General features: G+C 40.1%; 1 protein-coding gene across 1 annotated transcript in view; it reads right to left on the reverse strand.

The window, feature by feature from the left end:
- spire2 (spire-type actin nucleation factor 2) overlaps positions 1–20,754 on the reverse strand; it is a 57,574-nt gene that overhangs the window by 16,925 nt on the left and 19,895 nt on the right. Inside the window, exons 2-7 of the mRNA XM_086301960.1 lie at positions 9,573–9,616; positions 8,401–8,793; positions 6,169–6,249; positions 5,904–6,068; positions 3,738–3,824; positions 3,114–3,231 (exon numbers count right to left, since the gene is read on the reverse strand). Coding sequence (XP_086158086.1) covers positions 3,114–3,231; positions 3,738–3,824; positions 5,904–6,068; positions 6,169–6,249; positions 8,401–8,793; positions 9,573–9,616 — 888 coding nt within the window. The remainder of the gene's footprint in view (positions 1–3,113; positions 3,232–3,737; positions 3,825–5,903; positions 6,069–6,168; positions 6,250–8,400; positions 8,794–9,572; positions 9,617–20,754) is intronic.

Below are 20,754 nucleotides of genomic sequence, written 5' to 3' on the forward strand. Positions count from 1 at the left end.
AACTTTGACAGTCCCCCCGAGCCAATTCTGAAATTGCTCTTCCTTCATAAAAAATACAAAAAAAACAAAAAAACAACAAAATTTTAAAAAAAAAAAAAAAACAGCCAGTGGATACAAACAATGACATGAGACGTGCTGTTCTGCTCAATTTGTCCTAAACCACCTGCCACAAACCTCAGTGAATCATGTTAACTGTGATTAATTTAAATTTTAGCCCTATCCAAATTTATTCACACTGAAATTCCTACAAATACACTATATGGACCTCACCTCTTAATCTTTAAATTCAGGTGTTTTCAGCCTCATTGGCACAGGCATATAAGATCAAACACCTCACCTGGAGTCTGCCTTTGAATAACATTTGTGAAAGAATGGGTTATTAAAAAGAGTTCAGTGAATACTATAACAGCACGTCACACTTGCAACAGATTTATTCCCTCATAGATTCCTCCTGTGGCATTAACATCAGCACAAAAGCTGTCCACTGGGAGCTTCACGACATGGATTTTATGTCCAAACAGCTCCGGTAGGTCTAATGCGTAGGTGTCATAGCACTTTGGTCCATTTAAGGTAAATATACAATAAAGCAAGCTAAAACAATTAACAGCATCAACACCTTTCTGTCACAAAACTGAGAGTACAACTTCTTTATAAAGTCCCTGCAGAAGCAGACCACTATTAAATGGCTGAAAAAATCCTGTAGGAGTTTGAGGAGACCAAAAAAAAAGGATAAAAATAACACAAATACTGGACTTTTCCAAGTAGCCAGTCAATCCATGCTTCCATAAACTTTTAAGGTGGCATAAGTAAAAACTAAAGGAAAAAAATAATAATAAATGTGTGTGGATCAGCCAAAACCTGCTAAATTCATTGGTTTGATGGTTGATGGTTTCGAAAATAACTCTAAAGTCTGCATTTACACAGCAGTAATTGGAAGTCCTCTAAAAGCACAAAGCAAGTGATTGACTTTAATTCTTAAATTGTATTTTACCCACAGACATATCAGCATAAAAAACTCCCTTCAGATACAAGTCAAGACATTCGATTCCTCTTTCTGAATAAAAGCATGCCAGTCCCAGTTGACTAATTTCAGTCTCTGCAAGGCAGCTTGCTTTATAAACAGTCCGCACACTAAAACACGCTGACCTTGATCTGAAAATAGCAGGTCAATATTTATGAAACGTGAGATGACCTTCATGTGTACTGCAGCTCTAAATAGAAAAGTATTGTTGTGACTCTCAAAAGCTACAGTACAGAATGTCCAGACTCACTATGATGCAATTATTTCATCAGTTTAATGCAACTGTATTCACCTCTGAAAGGGCAACTGCATGCAGCTGCAAGCCAACTAGATCAACAAACACACGCTGTAGACAGGCTTAAATTTAAATATAATATTCATTATAATGAGAACATTATTGAGCACTTGCAAGGACTGATGAGGTTTCTGACAATATAAATAAACTTTCATTACTTAATCTATATACAAACAATAGATTAGGCAGTAGTTTAATATGTACTTGTGAGTGCTTTATTCTGCAAGTGCATCCAGTCAGAACAACAAAACACAATATGCAACCACTTTATCAAAGAAGTACTTTGTAGGTCTTTCTATCCAGCAGCTTGCAGCTTGCATGGTACGGCTGGACTCTACACAAGCGAGCTCAGTTTTTAGGTCATTGACAGGGTTTAAAAACCATTACAGAGTCCCAACTCTCGTCCCCTGTGATGGTCCTTATAACGAAAATAGGGCCAGCTTGACAGAGAAGCTGATACTTGCTCGGTGCCTTGGTTTTAGGCTCATGGTGACACTCAGGGAGTGACCCAACAATAGCAGCAGGTTATTAAAGCCCTGTCCAAGGAGACTATGAATATGTTTGTTTGTTTTTTAACTCAATGTTAAAGTTAACTTAATGATCACACTTTACATGGTAAAAACGATCTGTGTTTTATCTTTACTGCTGGAATGACCCAGTCACAGGTCCCTGATGCCTAATAAAATACCTGACCGTACATTCTCTCCATGATATTTACATTCTTGTTAAAGACTATTAGCAGTGTACTGCTTCTAAAATATGGTCTAAAAAATTAAACCATGTGTTTGTTTGCTGGGATATGGATTGCAGAGTGGGAGAAGGGTTATTTTAAAAAAAAATATTTTTGCCTTTATTAAACAGTGCAGTGGTGGAGTGTGAAATATAAAGTTGGGAAAGACCTGCAGAAGGCCTTGGGTCGGTACAGGCATTTTTGGCAGGAGTGCCTTAAACCTGCATTCTTTCTAATGGTCAGCAGGGGGCGACTCATGTGGCCATAAAAAGAACTAGAGAATATGCAGGCGTCCGTGAGGAAAGGAAAAAATGCTCACTTGATCATTGACCTATTTCCTGTAAGCACTTTCCTGGTCGGTTTGTGACCTCAGTCACTACTTTTACGTCTTAATTATAACAACATGGATTTCCCTCTTCAAATAACTGTAATTGCTGTCTTTGTGACTATCAGTCTCTTACACCATTGAGGGAGAATTTTGGCCCAATCTTCTTTACAGCATTGCTCACTGAGGTTTTTATGCGCAGCTCTCTGTGGTATTTCAGTCAGGTCGAGGTTTAGACTTTGACTGGGTCACCGCAGCACTTTGATTCTTTACTTTTAGAGTACCCGGGCAAAATGTGGATGCAAAATGAGCACAAATCATCCCGTGCTTGAAGTTGGTTTGAGGTATTTGTGCTGATGGCGTGTGTTTGGTTTTCGCCAAACATCAAACTGAAAATAAAAGTTTATTTAATCACCCAGTTCTTGGTACCTGGTATCTCTTTTGGGCAAAAGCAAATGCTATGGTGAAATGTGCAATATGAAACCTGTCCAAACTCTCTTTTCCCAGCTTATCCAAACTGAGTGGAGGGATACCAAACAGCAGAAATTAGGTTTACTTGTGTCACACGCTTTAAGCCTGTGAACCAGGACTCGCAGGTCTCCTTTGGCACTTTGTGTCTTAACAACAATCTCTAAATGCAAATCTATGCAGAGCTTTTGAACCTCCTTTTGATTAGTGGCATTCTTTGTTCTGTTTATTTTGTTTTATCTATCAACACCAACATCAAAGATTGTTCCCTTACGTCTCGAGCTGGGTGGAACTACTGGTCTAAGCTTCCTCTCCTGCTTGATCTCAGCCAGGACCCGGTCATGGAGGGACTGCTGCTGTGGGGGAGGAGGAGGGAGGCTGCGCTCTGAAACCTAAAGAAGAGAGGCAATTAGGTCACATCCACGAGTGAGAAATAAATATAAGTATATTACTTTTGTACTTTGAAGAGAGATTTTGATTACTCAGTACAGGTTATGCAGTCCATGTCCAGATGTTGAAATTTAAAAACCATGACACAACCACACAGAAGAAAACAGCACTGTGCTATGATATCAGTGAATGTTAGAAATGAGGCTTAATAAACTTCCAAACAAAAATAAGACATTTACTGGACATCTAAGTATTATTTATTAGCATGTATCAAAGAGGGCAGCATTAAGAAAAAAAACCTAAACTAAACATTGTCCACTGGAGGTAGTTTTTATTTTTATTGCACAAAAACACGAGCGCACGATGGTAAAGTGGAGACTGCATCCATGACAGAAGCATTACACTGCTAACATAACTTCAGCTCTCTGCAAGCCCCTGCACAGACAGCGTGCTAACACTAAGCTAGCCAAGAACGCAGAGAGAGGAAAAAACCCCTAAACCCACTTACTGGTTTAAGTGGAGGTCTTGATCTGATGAAATCCAGGATCAGTTCATGAGCATTTCTCTTCACTCTAGTAGGAATATCACCGTCCACCTGAATAAGCCAGGAAACAATGCAGAGCTTACTTCCTAAGTCTAACTTTTGTCAAGATAGACAGAAGGCTAAGATGGATAGCAGCGACTCTTTTTTGGCCTCTTGATCAAAGTACATTGCAACATGTTATAAACATCACATAGTCAAAGCAGATAAAACAGACTCCACACATCCAGGAGCATATTCTGGAATCCAAAGCTGCCTATAAACTAGAGCTGGGCGATATGAGATTTTTTCATATCACGATATGTTTTTTTCATTTCAGGCGATAACGATATCTATCACGATATAAGCCAAATAACTATATTTGTAAGATTTAAATGTGCTGTTGCTCACAAGTAAAATGTGAAATAATCAGCAGCTTGTTTTTATTTAAATATTTATTTCCCATAATAAGTTCAACAGGGTAGATGTACTTAAGGAACATGAGACTTTTTCAGATAAATAAAGGCAAATATTGCAAACTACACAAAAGGCAGCCGCTAAAGCGTTTAAGTTTCAAAATAGAACAAATGAAACAGACTAAATTGTCAATTCCACTTAGAAACAAAATATTAATTCTAAAAATAAATCTTAGTTTGTTTTACAGAAGAACAGACAAAACTGACTAACTTTTGTCAATATCAAATAAACTGAGAACTAAAAGGAAATTCTCAATCTCTCCTTGTTGTATAGCTTAGCTTTTCAAACAGTTTTAACAGTTACTTTAGTCTGACAAAAGCCGAATGACGAATTAGTGCTTCCAGTCAGAGACTGAGGCTACGTCCACACGTACACGGGTATTTTTGAAAACTGAGATTTTCCGTTTTCGTTTTAAAAAATAATCCCGTCCACACATAAAGGCAGAAATGAAGGAAAACGCTGCTATGAACATGCCAAAGCAGCAGGTGGCGCTAGATTCCTAACCGTGCAGAAATGTTGGCCAATCAGAAGTCTAGAAGCCTCAGTGGGAAAAAGTAAACAAAGCTGGGGCATAGAAGCAGAACCGAGTCGTATGTGTGGAGGGACAGTAACTGTGTGTATATGTAAGCATTTAAACACTGCAGAGAGTAGAATTAACAGTAACAGTATTGTAGAAATTCATTTCACCGAAACAATAACGCGGCGCACAGTGTGACTCATGCACCAGTTTATTGTATTTCCAGACTTGCTTTCGGCACATTTACAGTGCACGCTACTCTGTTTTTTGTCAGACTTGAAATAGCCGAAATACCTTCACACTACGGAACTTCTTTGGCTCTTCCGTTCGACAATCTCTCCGGCATTGGAACCATCATCTGTTTTCTCTTCGGTCACGCTCGGTTGATTTTTCTAGTCGGCACACTCATTTCCTCCATTACGCGCTGGCTCCATTACCCGCTGGCTGCTTCCCAAACAAACACACGTGCGGCTTGGCACTTGTGCTGTACGTAACAAGTCACGCGACGTGACGCTGCGGCTGTGATTGGTTCGGCTCTGCGCTACTTAATTTAGATTGCCTGACCTTTTTTTTTTTTTTTTTTTTTTAAGAGGACAAGAGCGGCGAGGTCTATCGCGATAGCTTAATTTCTCTATCGAGTAAAAGTTATATCGCGATACATATCGTTATCGTTCTATCGCCCAGCTCTACTATAAACTATAACAGAACATTAGAAATATCCGACTCCCTCACCATACTATACTCATTATAATGTATAGAAGTTAAATAGAAATTGTAATCACAATCACAGCACATGCTGTAATCTGCTGGTATTTTCAAAAAACTGCAGCTGCTGCCAAAACAGCAGAAGGCTGAGAAAGGCCTTTATTAATATTTGCATTGTAAAGCTGAATTATGCATCTGCCTGTGGAGAAGGCCTCGAGATGATTCACTGCCACATGCATGCCTCCCATACAACATTTTCTTTCTGCAGTGAAGCCAATTTACAATACATGCATGATGCAGTAAGGTGCCTGAAAAAGGCCTCTAGTCTGATTCCTGTCTGCCCTGAGATGACTCCTATCAAGTTTCCAGTGAAAACATTTCAGAGCTTTAAGTGCTTACTCTGCAAAAACAGCTCCACTGATTTCAGCTTCTTTACATCATGTCTGAACTCTCACCATAACTTTGCGTAGCTGGAACTTGCGAGCTCGTATGTCCTGCATGAGCATCTCGAACGGCGTGAGGCTGAACTCGGTGGGCAGCGGGTTGAACGGCTGCTCCTGCACCTTCTTCAGCTTCACTCCCTGCCTGAGCTCCTTCATCAGCTGCACCCACAGACGGGCCTGGCATTAAGCAATACGCAAACAACAACACCACTCATGTGCATGTGTCAGAGCAACAACACTGCTGTCCTCCCTGTCACAGACTGAATTCTCCCCTCACCCAGTCTCTGTGTTTCAGAGTGTCCAGTTCAGCCGTAGATCTGTCTTCCAGAGATTCCTCTGATGAGATCTTCTTCAGCATCTGGGCAACAAAAACATTTTTTTGTAGACAGCAGCAGTTGTCCATGACGACTGATTTTTACCTCTAAAACATGCCCACATCCACCTATAGTAAGTAAAGCAGGTCTGTGCTTCAACATAATATTCCCGTATTGTGTGTGTATAACCTCTTTTTAAGTTTTGTGGATATTATACATGGTTATGCTCAGGATATGTCGACGAGTTTCCACTGGAAATGCCTTTTGGTTAAACTGTCAGCAAGGAATTTGCATTTGCACTGTTAATTTTTTATATAACTTTAATGCACATAAAAAACAGCTGCGTGTTTAAGTGAAAATACATTGATGGGGTTTTTTTTGCACTAATAAAGTTGTGGAGTTGTATTTTGTCTCGCGTCAATTATATTGTCAGTTATATTGTTATTGCAAATTTTCAAATGTATATCGTGATAAATATTTTTGGCCATATAGCCCTGCCCTAACATAAATTACTGCAGAGATTCTGTTGACTTTACAAATTTAGAAAAGGTATAAAATGGTTAAATATGACACTGGAGACAAATCCAGTTACCCAAAGCTTATTTACAGAAATTCATTTATAAAGGCCATGAAAACCAAACGTTCCAGCTCATCCTGCTTCTTCCCCCCCTGAATTCTTTGAATAACTTTAACTTATTTTAAAAGCATCCACAAATCAATTTGTCAGTGTTTTGTCAGAAGTGTTTACACTTCAGCTGCTGATGTGACATTTTAATTGCTTTCAACATCTGCAAGTCCACTAATACTTCAACTGTTTTAGCACCTAATAAGTGTACATGAAAGTATCAATTGAAGTATTTGTGATAGAGATGCTTCGGGAATTTTTCAGAAAACCTATCAAGATGTAAGCAGGTCAAAAACTTGATAATATATCAAGTTGTGGAAACCAGAATTACAGCATATTGCACTGACTGACTCGGAATAAAGTCTACATTCATTAGTCTTCCCATATGTTCTTGATGGGACAGCTGTGAGCGTGTCATTTTGGGTGAATGCTAATTAATAAACCATCACTAATGTTAGTTGCTAACAATACATATGAAGCCATTCATATCATTTTTGTTGCCCCGCCTGAGTAAATTATTCAGACAGTTGTCTTCTTCTTCTTCATTTGGCTGCTCCCTTTAGGGGTTGCAACATCTGCCTCCATCTTATTCTAGCATCGCTCACATCGCCCTCGGGCACACCAACCCTCTGCATGTTCTCCTTCTCTACATTCATGAATCTCCTCTGAGGTTTATTTTCCCCCTGCCTGGAAGCTCCAATTTTAACACCCTTTTAAAATTATTTTATTTTCACTCTTGCTCATATCCCTCTGTCACAAGTCATCCCTGACACTCCACCAAATCCACCCGTCTCATGCTCTCTTCTTCTCCTCTTTTGTGCACTGTCCATTGCTTTGGATGGTCGACCTCAAGTGTTTAAACTCATCTAAACTTCACCATCTCTGCGCCTTGTACCCTGCTCTCACTACAGATCACAATGTCATCTGCAAAAGTCTCAGCTCAAGGAGACTCCTGCCTGACTCCTGTCTCCTGCCTTTTTAAAAATTTTTGGGTTGGGTTGGAGGGTAAAATCAGGCGGAGATACAGCTGCTGAAACAGAAAGGTATTAACTAACAACGACTCTGGACTGAAGGCTCTCTGCCTCATCTGGATCTGCTAGAATGACACAGTGTCAGTCTACCATCTGCATGTACTCATGTAAACAGCTTTCTGCACCATGTTTCTGCTAAATATCGACCAAAAAGCAGAAACACTGCAGTGACACGCCGCAAGTCAGATTTAAGGTTGAGTAGTTGGAGGAAACTGTGGAGGCGGCTTCTTCAGTCATTTATCAGTCTGCAGGATGTAAACAGGAATATTAATGGAGAAAGGCTGTAAGAATTTCACATTTAGAGGGCACACACAAACACTACACCACTGAAGCAGCAGCTGTGGCGTGTCAGTTATTCTTGTTTACACCTGTTTACAGGTGGCACACACCTGATGCTTTCAAGGACAGCTGAAACCTGAGATTGCATTACGCTGCTGAGTCAACTCTTTATTGTTTTTCTTCTTTTTAACATTCCAGTCTATCCTATGAATACAAAAAACAAAACATAAAATGACGAGATGATAACAAACTCAGCGTACCTCCTTTGCATCTCTGATCTTGACGAGGAAGGTCTGCAGCTCCAGGGTCTCAACAAACAGAGCCCTGCAGACGGCCTGGTAGTGCTCCGGAGCCAGACTTGGGTTTGCCAGTCGAGATGCACACAGCGCCATCACCTGGCGGAACGTACACACCGGCCTGATTATGTCCTCCCGGTCCTCCTCTTCCTCTACCTCCTCCTCCTCCTCTTCCTGTCCACTGTACCCCTCATCTGTTGTTGCGTTTCCGGCGGTGCTGTAGCCCCCTCCGCTTTGATCCCCTGCCGCCATGCGTTCGATGAGGCGCTCCAGCTGTGGGCTGAGCTCGCGCTCCTCAGTGTCATCCAGCCCCCAATCCAGGGCTCGGTAGATAGCCACGCCGAGCAGGTGGACCAGCTGGAGGGATGAATGAGGAGGAACACAGAAAGTCAGTTAAAAGTATTGCTAATAACTGTTTTACAGGTCCAGATAAATATAATCTAATTCACATAAAAGACTCCCTTTTAAGCATTCTTCACCCATGTTGCTGTTGCGAAGCTGGGATGTCAAACATAAGGCCCAGAGGCCAGAAGCAGCACCGCAAACACTCAATCTGGCCCACTGGATGACTTTGGAAAATGTGAAAAGGGACGTCAATTTTGGACTTTTCACTGAATTTTTACAGTTTTTAAAGTTTTACAGTTTTCGTGGTAAAGACATCCCCCACTAGTATTAAATAAACAATTAATGACAATAAAATTTCCTTTTTTCCCCACCAACTACTATAGATTTGTAATTATTATCATTATCATCTATTTATTTAATTTTTACAGTGGGTCCACTGTAAAATTGTGATTACAACTTAACCTGAAGGTGGCGATGTTGTCTCACTGTCCTAATCCCTGCCTTCCTGTTGAAAGGGATTTTTCCCTTCCACTGTCGCCAAATGCTTGCCCATAACATTCAGACAGCCTGATAGGATTTCTTTTTAACTTTGTAGAGTCTTTACCTTGGAATATGAAAGTGCCTTGAGGTGACTGTTGTTGTGATTTGGCGCTATATAATAAAACTGATTTGAACTGAATCTACCATTGTTTTCAGTAACAGCAACTTTGACCCCAAGGACAAGGGACAAAAAAGTACTACACACCTTTGAAAAGCCTGACAGTAACTTATGTCTAGAGTTTCTTTCTCACCTGGCACTCTGTAGCAGGAGAACGAGGAGGCCCATCAGTGTCATCTAAAGAGACAAAAACAAAAAGATGAAACCAATAAAACCAATCTGCAAAGGTTAAGATTTTGCAATATTTTACACCTACTCCTTTTCAATCTCTAAAGAACAGAGAAAAAATGCAATATTGATTTATACACTTCACCCATCTAAAAAGTTTCATTTCCAATATGATTAAAAAAATGCTAATAAATTGTATAAAGTAAATCCTTTGTACAATATTTTAATATACAGCAAACTAAATAAAAATATCACCTCATATACCACCTAAATGTAAAACAAATAAAGCAGTCTCCACGTGCAAAACACGAGATGTTGATTTTCTCAACAAGTAAACCCACATTAAGGCGTTCTGTCCTAATTCTCCTCTGCGTCGTGGATCTGGCTCATTTGTTGATTTGATTTTATGCTATTACAAACTTTTTTCCCCACCTCTCTTCTGTGGTGCTGCCCCATTATTTAGCTTTAATGACTGAGCTTAACTTTTGAAACTTGAATCCAAACTAAGATTTGTTCTGAGCAGTTCGCATCTCACTTTTTTAATACACCCCTCAGGTTCCCCCCCTTGCCGATGTAGCCTCGTTAAAATGTCCCAAAGCACAGATTTTATCATTTAAATTAGTTTTACATAAATTTGAGTATACTGGAACATCCTTCAGGCAGGAAAAAAGGACAAAACCAGTCTCACTTATTATTTGTAATTTTTGAGTTTTTCCCTTTCCAGTATAAATATTTAAAAGCACTCTGCTGTACGATTATGGAGATGGATAGGACTCTTTTCTGCAGCAGCCGTTTTTCACCCCGATTCACTTCCATTTAATGCTCGTCACTTGTCATATAACACACCAGAGACATGGTTAATGGGCACATGAAGCAATTTGCACCTGTCCCTGCTTCACTTTGCTCAAACTACAACGTCACAAAGATTGATTACGAAAAAGCACAATTTTAAGGTCCAGCTGCTTCTCAGACTACATAAATGTGGAGAAGCCTGAGAAAATATCTATCAAGGTTTAAAAAAATTATATATTAATCAAAAATGTGAATGAAAATATTAAGAAATGTCCACTTTCTACTGAAGAGGTGATGCTGTTAACTGCTGCATTTATCAAGGCATCAGTGTCTTTGAGTAAAATTAATGATTCTGAAATCTGGAAATACAAAAATTAAGACAAGAAATGAAATCTGACTTCCACTAGAGCTTGATTTTTTTTTCTAATGATCTTTATTTACAGAAAATACATAAGACCACTCCCACTCTTCACACGAGGGAACAAGTAACATAGTGGAAATATTACCATGTGTGTTTATCAAGTTTTTCAAAGTTTAGTGATGGTTTCAAACAAGGTGGGAAATACAGCAGCAGAGCAGTTTGCATGATGAGCTAAGATAAGATAAGATAAGATAAGATAAGATAAGATAACCTTTATTAGTCCCACACGTGGGAAATTTGTTTTGTCACAGCAGGAAGTGGACAGTGCAAAAGTTATGACGCAAAAATTAGAATACAATAAGAATAAATACAGTACACAACTGTACAGAATAGAATAAAATAATATACTATATACAGTAGAATAAAATAGAATAAAAATATACAATAAGATAAAAATAGAATACGAATGCTATATACAACTGAGTAAAAATACAACGATGCCAGAAAGGATTATTGCACTTAGTGTTATTGCACATGTGTGGATGTGTGTGTTTGTTCAGTTAAAGTCTTTGTTGTGGAGTCTGACAGCAGTGGGGAGGAAAGACCTGCGAAATCTCTCCGTCCCACACCGTGGGTGCCGCAGTCTCCCACTGAAGGAGCTGCTCAGTGCTGTCACAGTCTGCTGCATGGGGTGGGAGACGTTGTCCAACAGGGATGACAGCTTAGCCGCCATTCTCCTGTCACTCACCACCTCCACTGGGTCCAGAGGGCATCCTAGAACAGAGCTGGCCCTTCGGATCACCCTGTTCAGTCTCTTCCTGTCCCCAGCAGAGATGCTGCCGCCCCAGCAGACCACACCATAAAAGATAGCAGAAGCCACCACAGAGTCATAGAAGGTCTTCAGGAGTGGGCCCTCCACCCCAAACGACCTGAGTCTCCGCAGCAGGTACAACCTGCTCTGCCCTTTCCTGTAGAGGGCGTCTGAGTTATGAGTCCAGTCCAGTCTGTTGTTCAGATGAACACCAAGGTACCTGTAGCTGTCCACAGCCTCAATGTCCATACCCTGGATGTTCAGTGGTTGCAGTGGAGAATGCTTGTGCCTGCGGAAGTCTACCACCAGCTCCTTGGTTTTACTGGCGTTGATCTGGAGGTAGTTCAGCTGGCACCAGTCCACAAAGCTGCATAAAAGATTGCATGGCTTTATTGCTTTTCCTCTGATAAAGGATGGTGAAGCACCCCCCTTGCTGAAGGAGGCAATAAAGGAAACATTGAAGCACCTTTCTTTAGTACTTAGAGACACAAATTCAGTTAAGAGCTTTCTTAAGCAGGGTCAGTTTGACTGAGAGTACTGTAGCGTCACATTTCTGATTAGGAAATACAAAAATAGTTTACCCCAAGAGCTTTTCGAGCAGGTGACTGGAGTTCCCTAACATTATTTGTGCCTCGGCCCTGCTGAGGACAGCATGAAGAGTGAATGTGCTAAAATGATATAATAGTCGAGCACATTAGTAATTTTTGAAAACTACAAACAAAGAAGACTTTGAGTTTGTAACAAAATAATTGAAAGCTGTAAACACTTCCCAATAAGCTTTTGTTTTCCATGCAGGTACGATGGCAAAAGCATGAAAGGTTTTTTAGCTTCCAGCGCCAATGATTCCTGAACCAATAAGGATAGAGTATAACTGGGACCACTCAGGCTGGGCAGTTTGGAGACACAAAGCTGAGATTTTTTAGACACGTGCAGAGGAAGATGCTGAAGATGAAGCTTCCAGGCAGGAGGAAAAGAGGAAGGCCACAGAGGAGGTTCATGGATGTAGTGAAGGAGGACATGCAGAGGGCTGGTGTGACAGAGGAGGACGATGGAGATAGCGTGAGGTGGAAGCAAATGAGCCACTGTGGTAACTTCTAAATGGAGCAGATGAAAGATGATGAAGCTGGTAATGGAACCCACAGTTCCCATTATCCAAATGGATTCAGTTAGACTACAGTTAGACTACTTTCCACGGAGCTTGTTTTTATTCATCTCAGGTTGAGGAATAAATTCCACTGGTTTTCTTTAAACTGTGAGTGAGAGCATGTTATACCTGAAGATATTTTGTTAAAGAGCAAAATTAGGTTAAAGTTCACCAAAAAATTTTGAAAGAAAAATGTTTATGAGCCTAAATGTCGGAGAAAGTGGCTTGTATGTTTTTTATTTCAAAGTCTTTTGATGGCTTTATTTTCAACATGTAAATAAAAATAAGCAACAAAAGTGCATTGTAAACAGGTTAAGTAGGAAACGGATGGCAAATTGCCACCAAAAGCACTACACCACCTAGCCATTGCTTAACCTAATGGGTTGAAAGGAGCACATTGTAGTAGTGCTCACAATAGTTTTTGTTGTTTCTGGTTTAACAAGCCCTGCTTTCTTCCCAGTGAATGTTTATTAAATCATGTTTCAAGTCAAGGTTGCAAGTTATTATTTTGTTATAAAATATTAAAACCAACTTTTCAGCTTTTTATTTTATGGCACGACGCATCCTGGTTAGCAGGATGTGTTGTGCCGTTTCCTTTCAGGGATGTTTTTGCAGTATTGGTATCGATGCGTGGGAGGGGCGAGTCAGCATGCCACAGCATTCACCGATGTCAACAACAAAGAGCCCTTAGAGCGTGATGTGAACCTTAGACAAACAGAGAGTTTCTCTGTTCCTTTGAGCAGACATAGATGCTGCTTCCATTTGGCGACAAAAGAAACTCTCCATTGTGATGCACACCCCACACCACCGCCTATCTGCAGGGGTGAGACGATAGCACGAAGCCCAGTAAACCTGTCAGACAGGTTTGCATAATACTTGACCGGGGTCACACAGTGTAACCAATGATACCTTCATCTGTTTCCCACAGTTACAACCCAATAAACACAAAAGGGGAGATAATTGTGCATTGAAATCGCTTCCAAGAGCCCTCCAGCTTAGATTCAGGGAAATGCAATAACCCAGTTAGCCATATGCATATATAGCAGAGACGGGGCATTACAAATTCTTGGCTCTGGGGCTTGGTTATGGTTAGCATCAGCTTTAGCCATAACAATATGTTATGCAATAGGTTCTTGCTCTTGCTCTTGATGAAGGCAGTCGCACTTCTCTCCTCTCCTCCTCTTCCTCTCCCTTAGCTTCCCTGCTTAGCCTATGTCCTTGTCTAGTCTCGTGTTTTTTGTATTACTTTTCCCTGGAACACTCTCTCACAGTCTGTTCTCTAAAACCTAAAAGAGAATTATGGATTTGATCAACTGGTCTCTGAATGCAATTGACACCCCTTTCTCAATGAGAAGTTTGGGCTTGGGTGAGCCTGAGTGCTGAAGATATCTACCTATTCGGAACCATGATAACAGGGTTCTTGCTGATAACGACTGTGTTTAGACTGTTCTTCCCATTCCATGCAAGGCCACCTGGGTTGGCTGGAAGACTGTTTACTTAGCCTGGCAGGGCGAAGGACACTGTCTCAGCTGAACTCTGGACACATACACACACACACGCACACAGACATATATACACATGCAGACATACACTCATCCCCCCTCCAAACGCCTTCGACGCTTATTCCCTTCCGATGCTGGCGGTGGATCAAGGAGACCAGCACACAGGCTGTGGGCCATGTACTGTCTAATTGGGCTGTCTCTCACCCTTTACCCACCCCTGTTGCTTGTCATGTGTTTCTTTGGTGTATTAAGGGTTTTTTCATGATCTTTGTGCAGAGGTGTTTTTTTCTGTTCTCAAACTGATCTCCCTGTTGGAGCTCAGTCTGGGGGGAGTTATTTTTTCTCTCCTTATCTTTCCTCATGTGGTGCATTTTCCATTGTTATACCTCTCTGACCTGTCTTCCCCATGTGACGTTTTTGTGTAATGTATGTATGGTCGGAGGGTAAGATGGCGCCGCCATTGCGTGCAATAGGTCGGCAGCCTTATGAAATTTCCCCTTGTGGGACTAATAAAGGAATATTAAATCAAATCAAATCAAATAACCAGTTGCTTCCCATGTTTACCTGAACAGCTTTAGCTACAAGTTCATGTTAGTTAATGGCCACATCATGACAGCTGAAACTCAGACCATCAGTCTTCAGCAATGCTACTGGATTTGTAAGCTTGTTCAAATGCTCGTGGTCAAGGAAAACAAACTTTGATTCATGCACACACACTCGCATTCTGATGGATGAATCGGGGGATGCTGGGGATTTTCCTTTGGCACTGGTAATCTTTCGTAGACCATCTCGACCACCTGAGCCACAGCCTCAAAACAAGTACATGACTGATACATATATATATATATATATATATACACACACTCTCTCGGAAATGAGATTTTTAATCTCAATGACATTTTTACCTGGATAAATTAAAGGCTAAATATAGTTAGTGAAAGCACATGAAATCAATAATTAGATGTTAAACAAACAGATATACTTACACACAACATCCTAGACATTTCCATTTAACTACCACAACTATTAGATCATGTTATTGTGGTGTCTAACTGCCATAAGGTGAACCCACAGTGTTCCTTCTCATTAGCTGTAAGTCACACATGGTCTCATAGCTAATGATGGAAAATGTTTCCTAAAAAAAAAAAAAAAGGCCTGATACCCACACTCCCAGTCACATACAAACAGAGACATGCACTCACACACAAACACACACACTCTGCAAAGATGGACTTTGCCATCTGTTGCCATAGAAATAAGGTCTGAGAGACCAAATTCAAAAGAAACCATAAAATGACAGAAAGACAGCTGGGTTAGGAAGAGCAGGGCTTATTATAAATGCATAAAGTACATTTGAAATATGAAATTTACAGATGCAGCCTAAAATTTGCTTTTGGAAAACAGACAGCAAAAAAAAAAAACCCAAAACAAAAAAACAACACTACGCGCACCACATACCTGTTATCCAATGTGTAAAGATAATATAGCAAAACTGCATAAAGACTACAATATCTATACACATGTTTGGCATTAATAAATCTTATCTTTTGCACAACTGATAACTGACGCTGATCAGCTGGTCACCTCAGGAGTAAAGCTGCTAGCTTATTGACCAGTCCTCACATGTTTATCACCTGGTCCTCATGCAGCTCTGAATCATTGTCGAGATATTTAATGTAGAACTGTTTACGTTAGACGTGAATCTTTTCCAAGATTGCTACTAGACATAAAACAGACTGTATATTAAAGACGGATGCCATCACCAATACCTAATGTTTCTGTACACATCAGCTGAGTTAGTGTTTTACTGTCATAGTTTCAGTTTTTTCATATTTGGAATAATTAATTAAATCTGACAATTGTTAATTAAAATTGAAAAACAAAATAAATAATAAATATAAATAAATTCGATAATTATTCATCCATTCTCTTCCGCTTATCTTTGTCAGGGTAGTGGGCTCCCACTACCAGCATGTCTTTGGACTGTGGGAGGAAGGCGGAGTACCTGGAGAGAACCGATGCAAACATGGGGAGAACTTGGGTAATTATGCATTTCAAATTTTAATTAATTAATGACACATTTGATTATTCACATTTTAATTATTACCGTAATTGTCGGGCTATAAGCCGCTACTTTTTGCACCAGCTTTGAACCCTGCGGCTTTTAGTCAGGTGCGGCTTTTCTATGGATTGTCCATGATTTTGTCATATCGTAAGAAAATTTGTTTTGTTTGTTCCGATGTTGTACGGCACTACGTTGCCTGGCGGAAGGGCATGTGATCAGACACACAGTATCGGGGTTCAAGAGTGGTATGTTGGTCACATGTCCATCCGCCAGGCAACATAGTGCCGTACAAGTAGCGCGAAAAACAAACTCAAAGTAGCGCTACGCGTTCAGCGGGAGGTGTGGATGATAAACTTGCGAAAAGCAAGTTATGCTCAACTCCACCGGTGGAATCTGACAGCGTGGAAAAGTGTGAAAACATCCATGATCACCAACGGATTTCGAAGGGCTGGACTGCTGCATGATGAAGAGGAGGACACCGCCACGGCCCTTCTGAGGGTGTTCGACTCTGACACTGACAACGAGGATTTCTTTGGTTTTGAAAGTGACAACGAAGGAAAGGAGCTGAGAGTGGATGACGAAGCCATCCTGAGCCTGTTCGTTTCGACACTGGAGAAGAGGACTTTGGTGGCTTTAGTGCGCAGGAAGATGGTGGTGAATGACTGACTTTTCTTCTTGTTAAAGCCGTGTCACTGCACCTGAGCCTAAAAGGTAGGCCGAATCTATTTTTCTGATGTGCTGTAGGTTATTGTTATGTACTACATTTGTTACTCGTTTATGAAGCACAGTACATGTTTCGTACTTGTAATTACTGCTACTTTTACATATACCTAAAAAGTTGTGCAAATATGTACCCATAACTTGTTTTTCAAAATATTAATAAAAGGGGTGTGTCTCCAAACAGCCATCTCTTTCCTGACAATTCCTTTTGTGCATATTCTCTTATATATGATAAGTCAACATTGAAACACCTGCGGCTTTTAGTCAGGTGCGGCTAATGTATGTACAAAACAGGATTTTCCCCTGATTTTAGCTTGTGCGGCTAATATTCAGGTGCGCTTTGTAGTCTGGGAAATACAGTACATGGTTCCTGTATTGTACGGAGGGCTACTATGGAGCGCCAAAACACTTGTCAAATTTTATTAGATTATAACTTTTATGACCAACATTGCACCCTTTTTTATGGTGATGATTTTATACTGTATATCATAAATAGGGATATTCCTGGCGACTAATTTCTTATTCAACTAAATAAGTGGGGGGGAAAATAGACTAACTGACTAGTCTAAAGCTAAGAAGTACTTAGATATCAAGTTAAATTTGAGAACCGCTTAATGAACAACATCAAAAACTAATAACACACCTCTGTAATAACAAATATATTTATTTTCTTACTTCTTTTATATCTATTTATTAGGTTTTTTTGCACTGATGTAACCGGAGCCTCGTCGTCTTGTCTCTCTATATGCTGCATTGGATATAGCGGAGATAACAATAAAGTTTACTTTGACTTTGACCAAAGGCACTGGAACCATTAATTACATTCTTCAGTAATGAATCATGCCTCACCTCGCATCGTGCATTATGAACATACTCCAGACAGACAGCGAAGAAGAAGAAAAACACTTAAAATAAACTGATGTTAAATATCATAACAAAACAAGCCACTACAAAAGATGTTCACGCATAACTAAAATATGACAAAAAATAACTTTAGAAAAACGACTAAATCGTGACTGAAAAGTGTGGTGCATTGTGTCTTGCATTATGAATGATGCACGTTGCTTGAAAATGAATGAAACGATTTCAATAAAAGTTAAAATATAATATTAAAAATAATAAATCATCCAGCTGATAAATGTAATCTCTCCTGGGTCTACACTGAGGCCTCCTCCCAGTAGGACATACCTGACTGGAACACCTTACCCAGAAGGTGACAGCCTCATCTGTCTCCTTTTGATGTGAAGGACTAGCGGTCTCTACTCTGAGCCCCTCCCAAATCACTGAATTCCTCACCTTATCGCTAAGGAAAAGCCTGCCCACCCCTCATACTAAGCTCATTTCTTTTGCTTGTATCCGCAATCTCATTCTAACAGTGTTAACTGTTAAAAGACGAGGCCTAGATTAACAGATTTATGGCATTTAAGACCACTAAAAGACTATCTAAAAGATCTATCTCCTCTGGTCTTAAAATGTGTTCGTGGGACTACCAACAGCCTTAGATGTTCTCATGGTTCCAGAGAGGGGCGTGGGGTTCTAAAAGATCAGAAATGTAGGCAGGAGCATCATGATTCAGAGCTTTAAAAGTCAATGCTAAGATTTTGAATTCTAAAATTTACTGGAAGCTAGAGCTGGGCGATAGAACGATAACGATATGTATCGCGATATAACTTTTACTCGATAGAGAAATTAAGCTATCGCGATAGACCTCGCCGCTCTTGTCCTCTTAAAAAAAAAAAAAAAAAAAGGTCAGCCGATCCAAATTCAGTAGCGCAGAGCTGAACCAATCACAGCCGCAGCGTCACGTCGCGTCACTTGTTACGTACAGCACAAGTGCCAAGCCGCACGTGTGTTTGTTTGGGAAGCAGCCAGCGGGTAATGGAGCCAGCGCATAATGGAGGAAATGAGTGTGCCGACTAGAAAAATCAACCGAGCGTGACCGAAGAGAAAACAGATGATGGTTCCAATGCCGGAGAGATTGTCGAACGGAAGAGCCAAAGAAGTTCCGTAGTGTGAAGGTATTTCGGCTATTTCAAGTCTGACAAAAAACAGAGTAGCGTGCACTGTAAATTGTGCCGAAAGCAAGTCTGGAAATACAATAAACTGGTGCATGCGTCACACTGTGCGCCGCGTTATTGTTTCGGTGAAATGAATTTCTACAATACTGTTAATTCTACTCTCTGCAGTGTTTAAATGCTTACATATACACACAGTTACTGTCCCTCCACACATACGACTCGGTTCTGCTTCTATGCCGCAGCTTTGTTTACTTTTTCCCACCGAGGCTTCTAGACTTCTGATTGGCCAACATTTCTGCACGGTTAGGAGTCTAGCGCCACCTGCTGCTTTGGCATGTTCATAGCAGCGTTTTCCTTCATTTCTGCCTTTATGTGTGGACGGGATTATTTTTTAAAACGAAAACGGAAAATCTCAGTTTTCAAAAATACCCGTGTACGTGTGGACGTAGCCTCAGTCTCTGACTGGAAGCGCTAATTCGTCATTCGGCTTTTGTCAGACTAAAGTAACTGTTAAAACTGTTTGAAAAGCTAAGCTATACAACAAGGAGAGATTGAGAATTTCCTTTTAGTTCTCAGTTTATTTGATATTGACAAAAGTTAGTCAGTTTTGTCTGTTCTTCTGTAAAACAAACTAAGATTTATTTTTAGAATTAATATTTTGTTTCTAAGTGGAATTGACAATTTAGTCTGTTTCATTTGTTCTATTTTGAAACTTAAACGCTTTAGCGGCTGCCTTTTGTGTAGTTTGCAATATTTGCCTTTATTTATCTGAAAAAGTCTCATGTTCCTTAAGTACATCTACCCTGTTGAACTTATTATGGGAAATAAATATTTAAAAACAAGCTGCTGATTATTTCACATTTTACTTGTGAGCAACGGCACATTTAAATCTTACAAATATAGTTATTTGGCTTATATCGTGATAGATATCGTTATCGCCTGAAATGAAAAAAACATATCGTGATATGAAAAAATCTCATATCGCCCAGCTCTACTGGAAGCCAATGTAATGGGCATAAAACTGGTGTAATGTACTCTCTTTTTCGTGTCTTTGTTTACAACTTTGCAGCAGCATTCTGGACTGACTGGAAACGATCAAGATTATTTTTGCTCAAAGAGACAAAAAGACTGTTACAGTAATCTAAGCATAAAATAAAAGCATGAATAACCATTTCTAACTCTGATTTAGACAACAAAGTTCGTAGTTTGGAGATAGTTCTTAGCTGAAAAAGGCAGTTCCTAATTAACTGACGAGAGTGTTGCTCTAGGGACTTGGCGGAATAAAAAAATAACACCAAAATACCTGAGACTCGGCTGGACAGAGGAGCCAAGAGAACCAAGATGCTGTTTGATTATAGCTATTTGGCTGTCGGGGGCAATAATGAATGTTTCTGACTTCTCAGAGTTCAGCTGCAAGTAGTTGTCTCCAAGCCACTGTTCAATGGAAGCTAAACATTTTATTAAAGAGAAAAGTTTTTGGACTTCCATCGGCTTAAAAGAGCAGTAGAGCTGAATATCATCAGCATAGAAGTGATAAGGGGAACTGCCTAATTATAAGTCCTAGAGGTAACATGTACAAGAGAAAAAGAATAAGTCCCAGAACTGAACCCTGCGGCACCCCATATGCCAGGTCCTTAGAGTATGACATAAACTGATTTTCAAAAACACTAAAATTTCTATTGGAAAGGTATAACTGAAACCACTCCAGAGCAAGACCAGACACACCGACTACAT

The sequence above is a fragment of the Aulonocara sp. 'chitande type north' Nkhata Bay genome, linkage group LG7 (genome assembly GCF_057382095.1).
Source record: "Aulonocara sp. 'chitande type north' Nkhata Bay isolate Kocher_YH1m ecotype deep benthic linkage group LG7, A_spYH_male_GT1.1, whole genome shotgun sequence".
In the NCBI taxonomy this organism is placed as follows: Eukaryota; Metazoa; Chordata; class Actinopteri; order Cichliformes; family Cichlidae; genus Aulonocara; species Aulonocara sp. 'chitande type north' Nkhata Bay.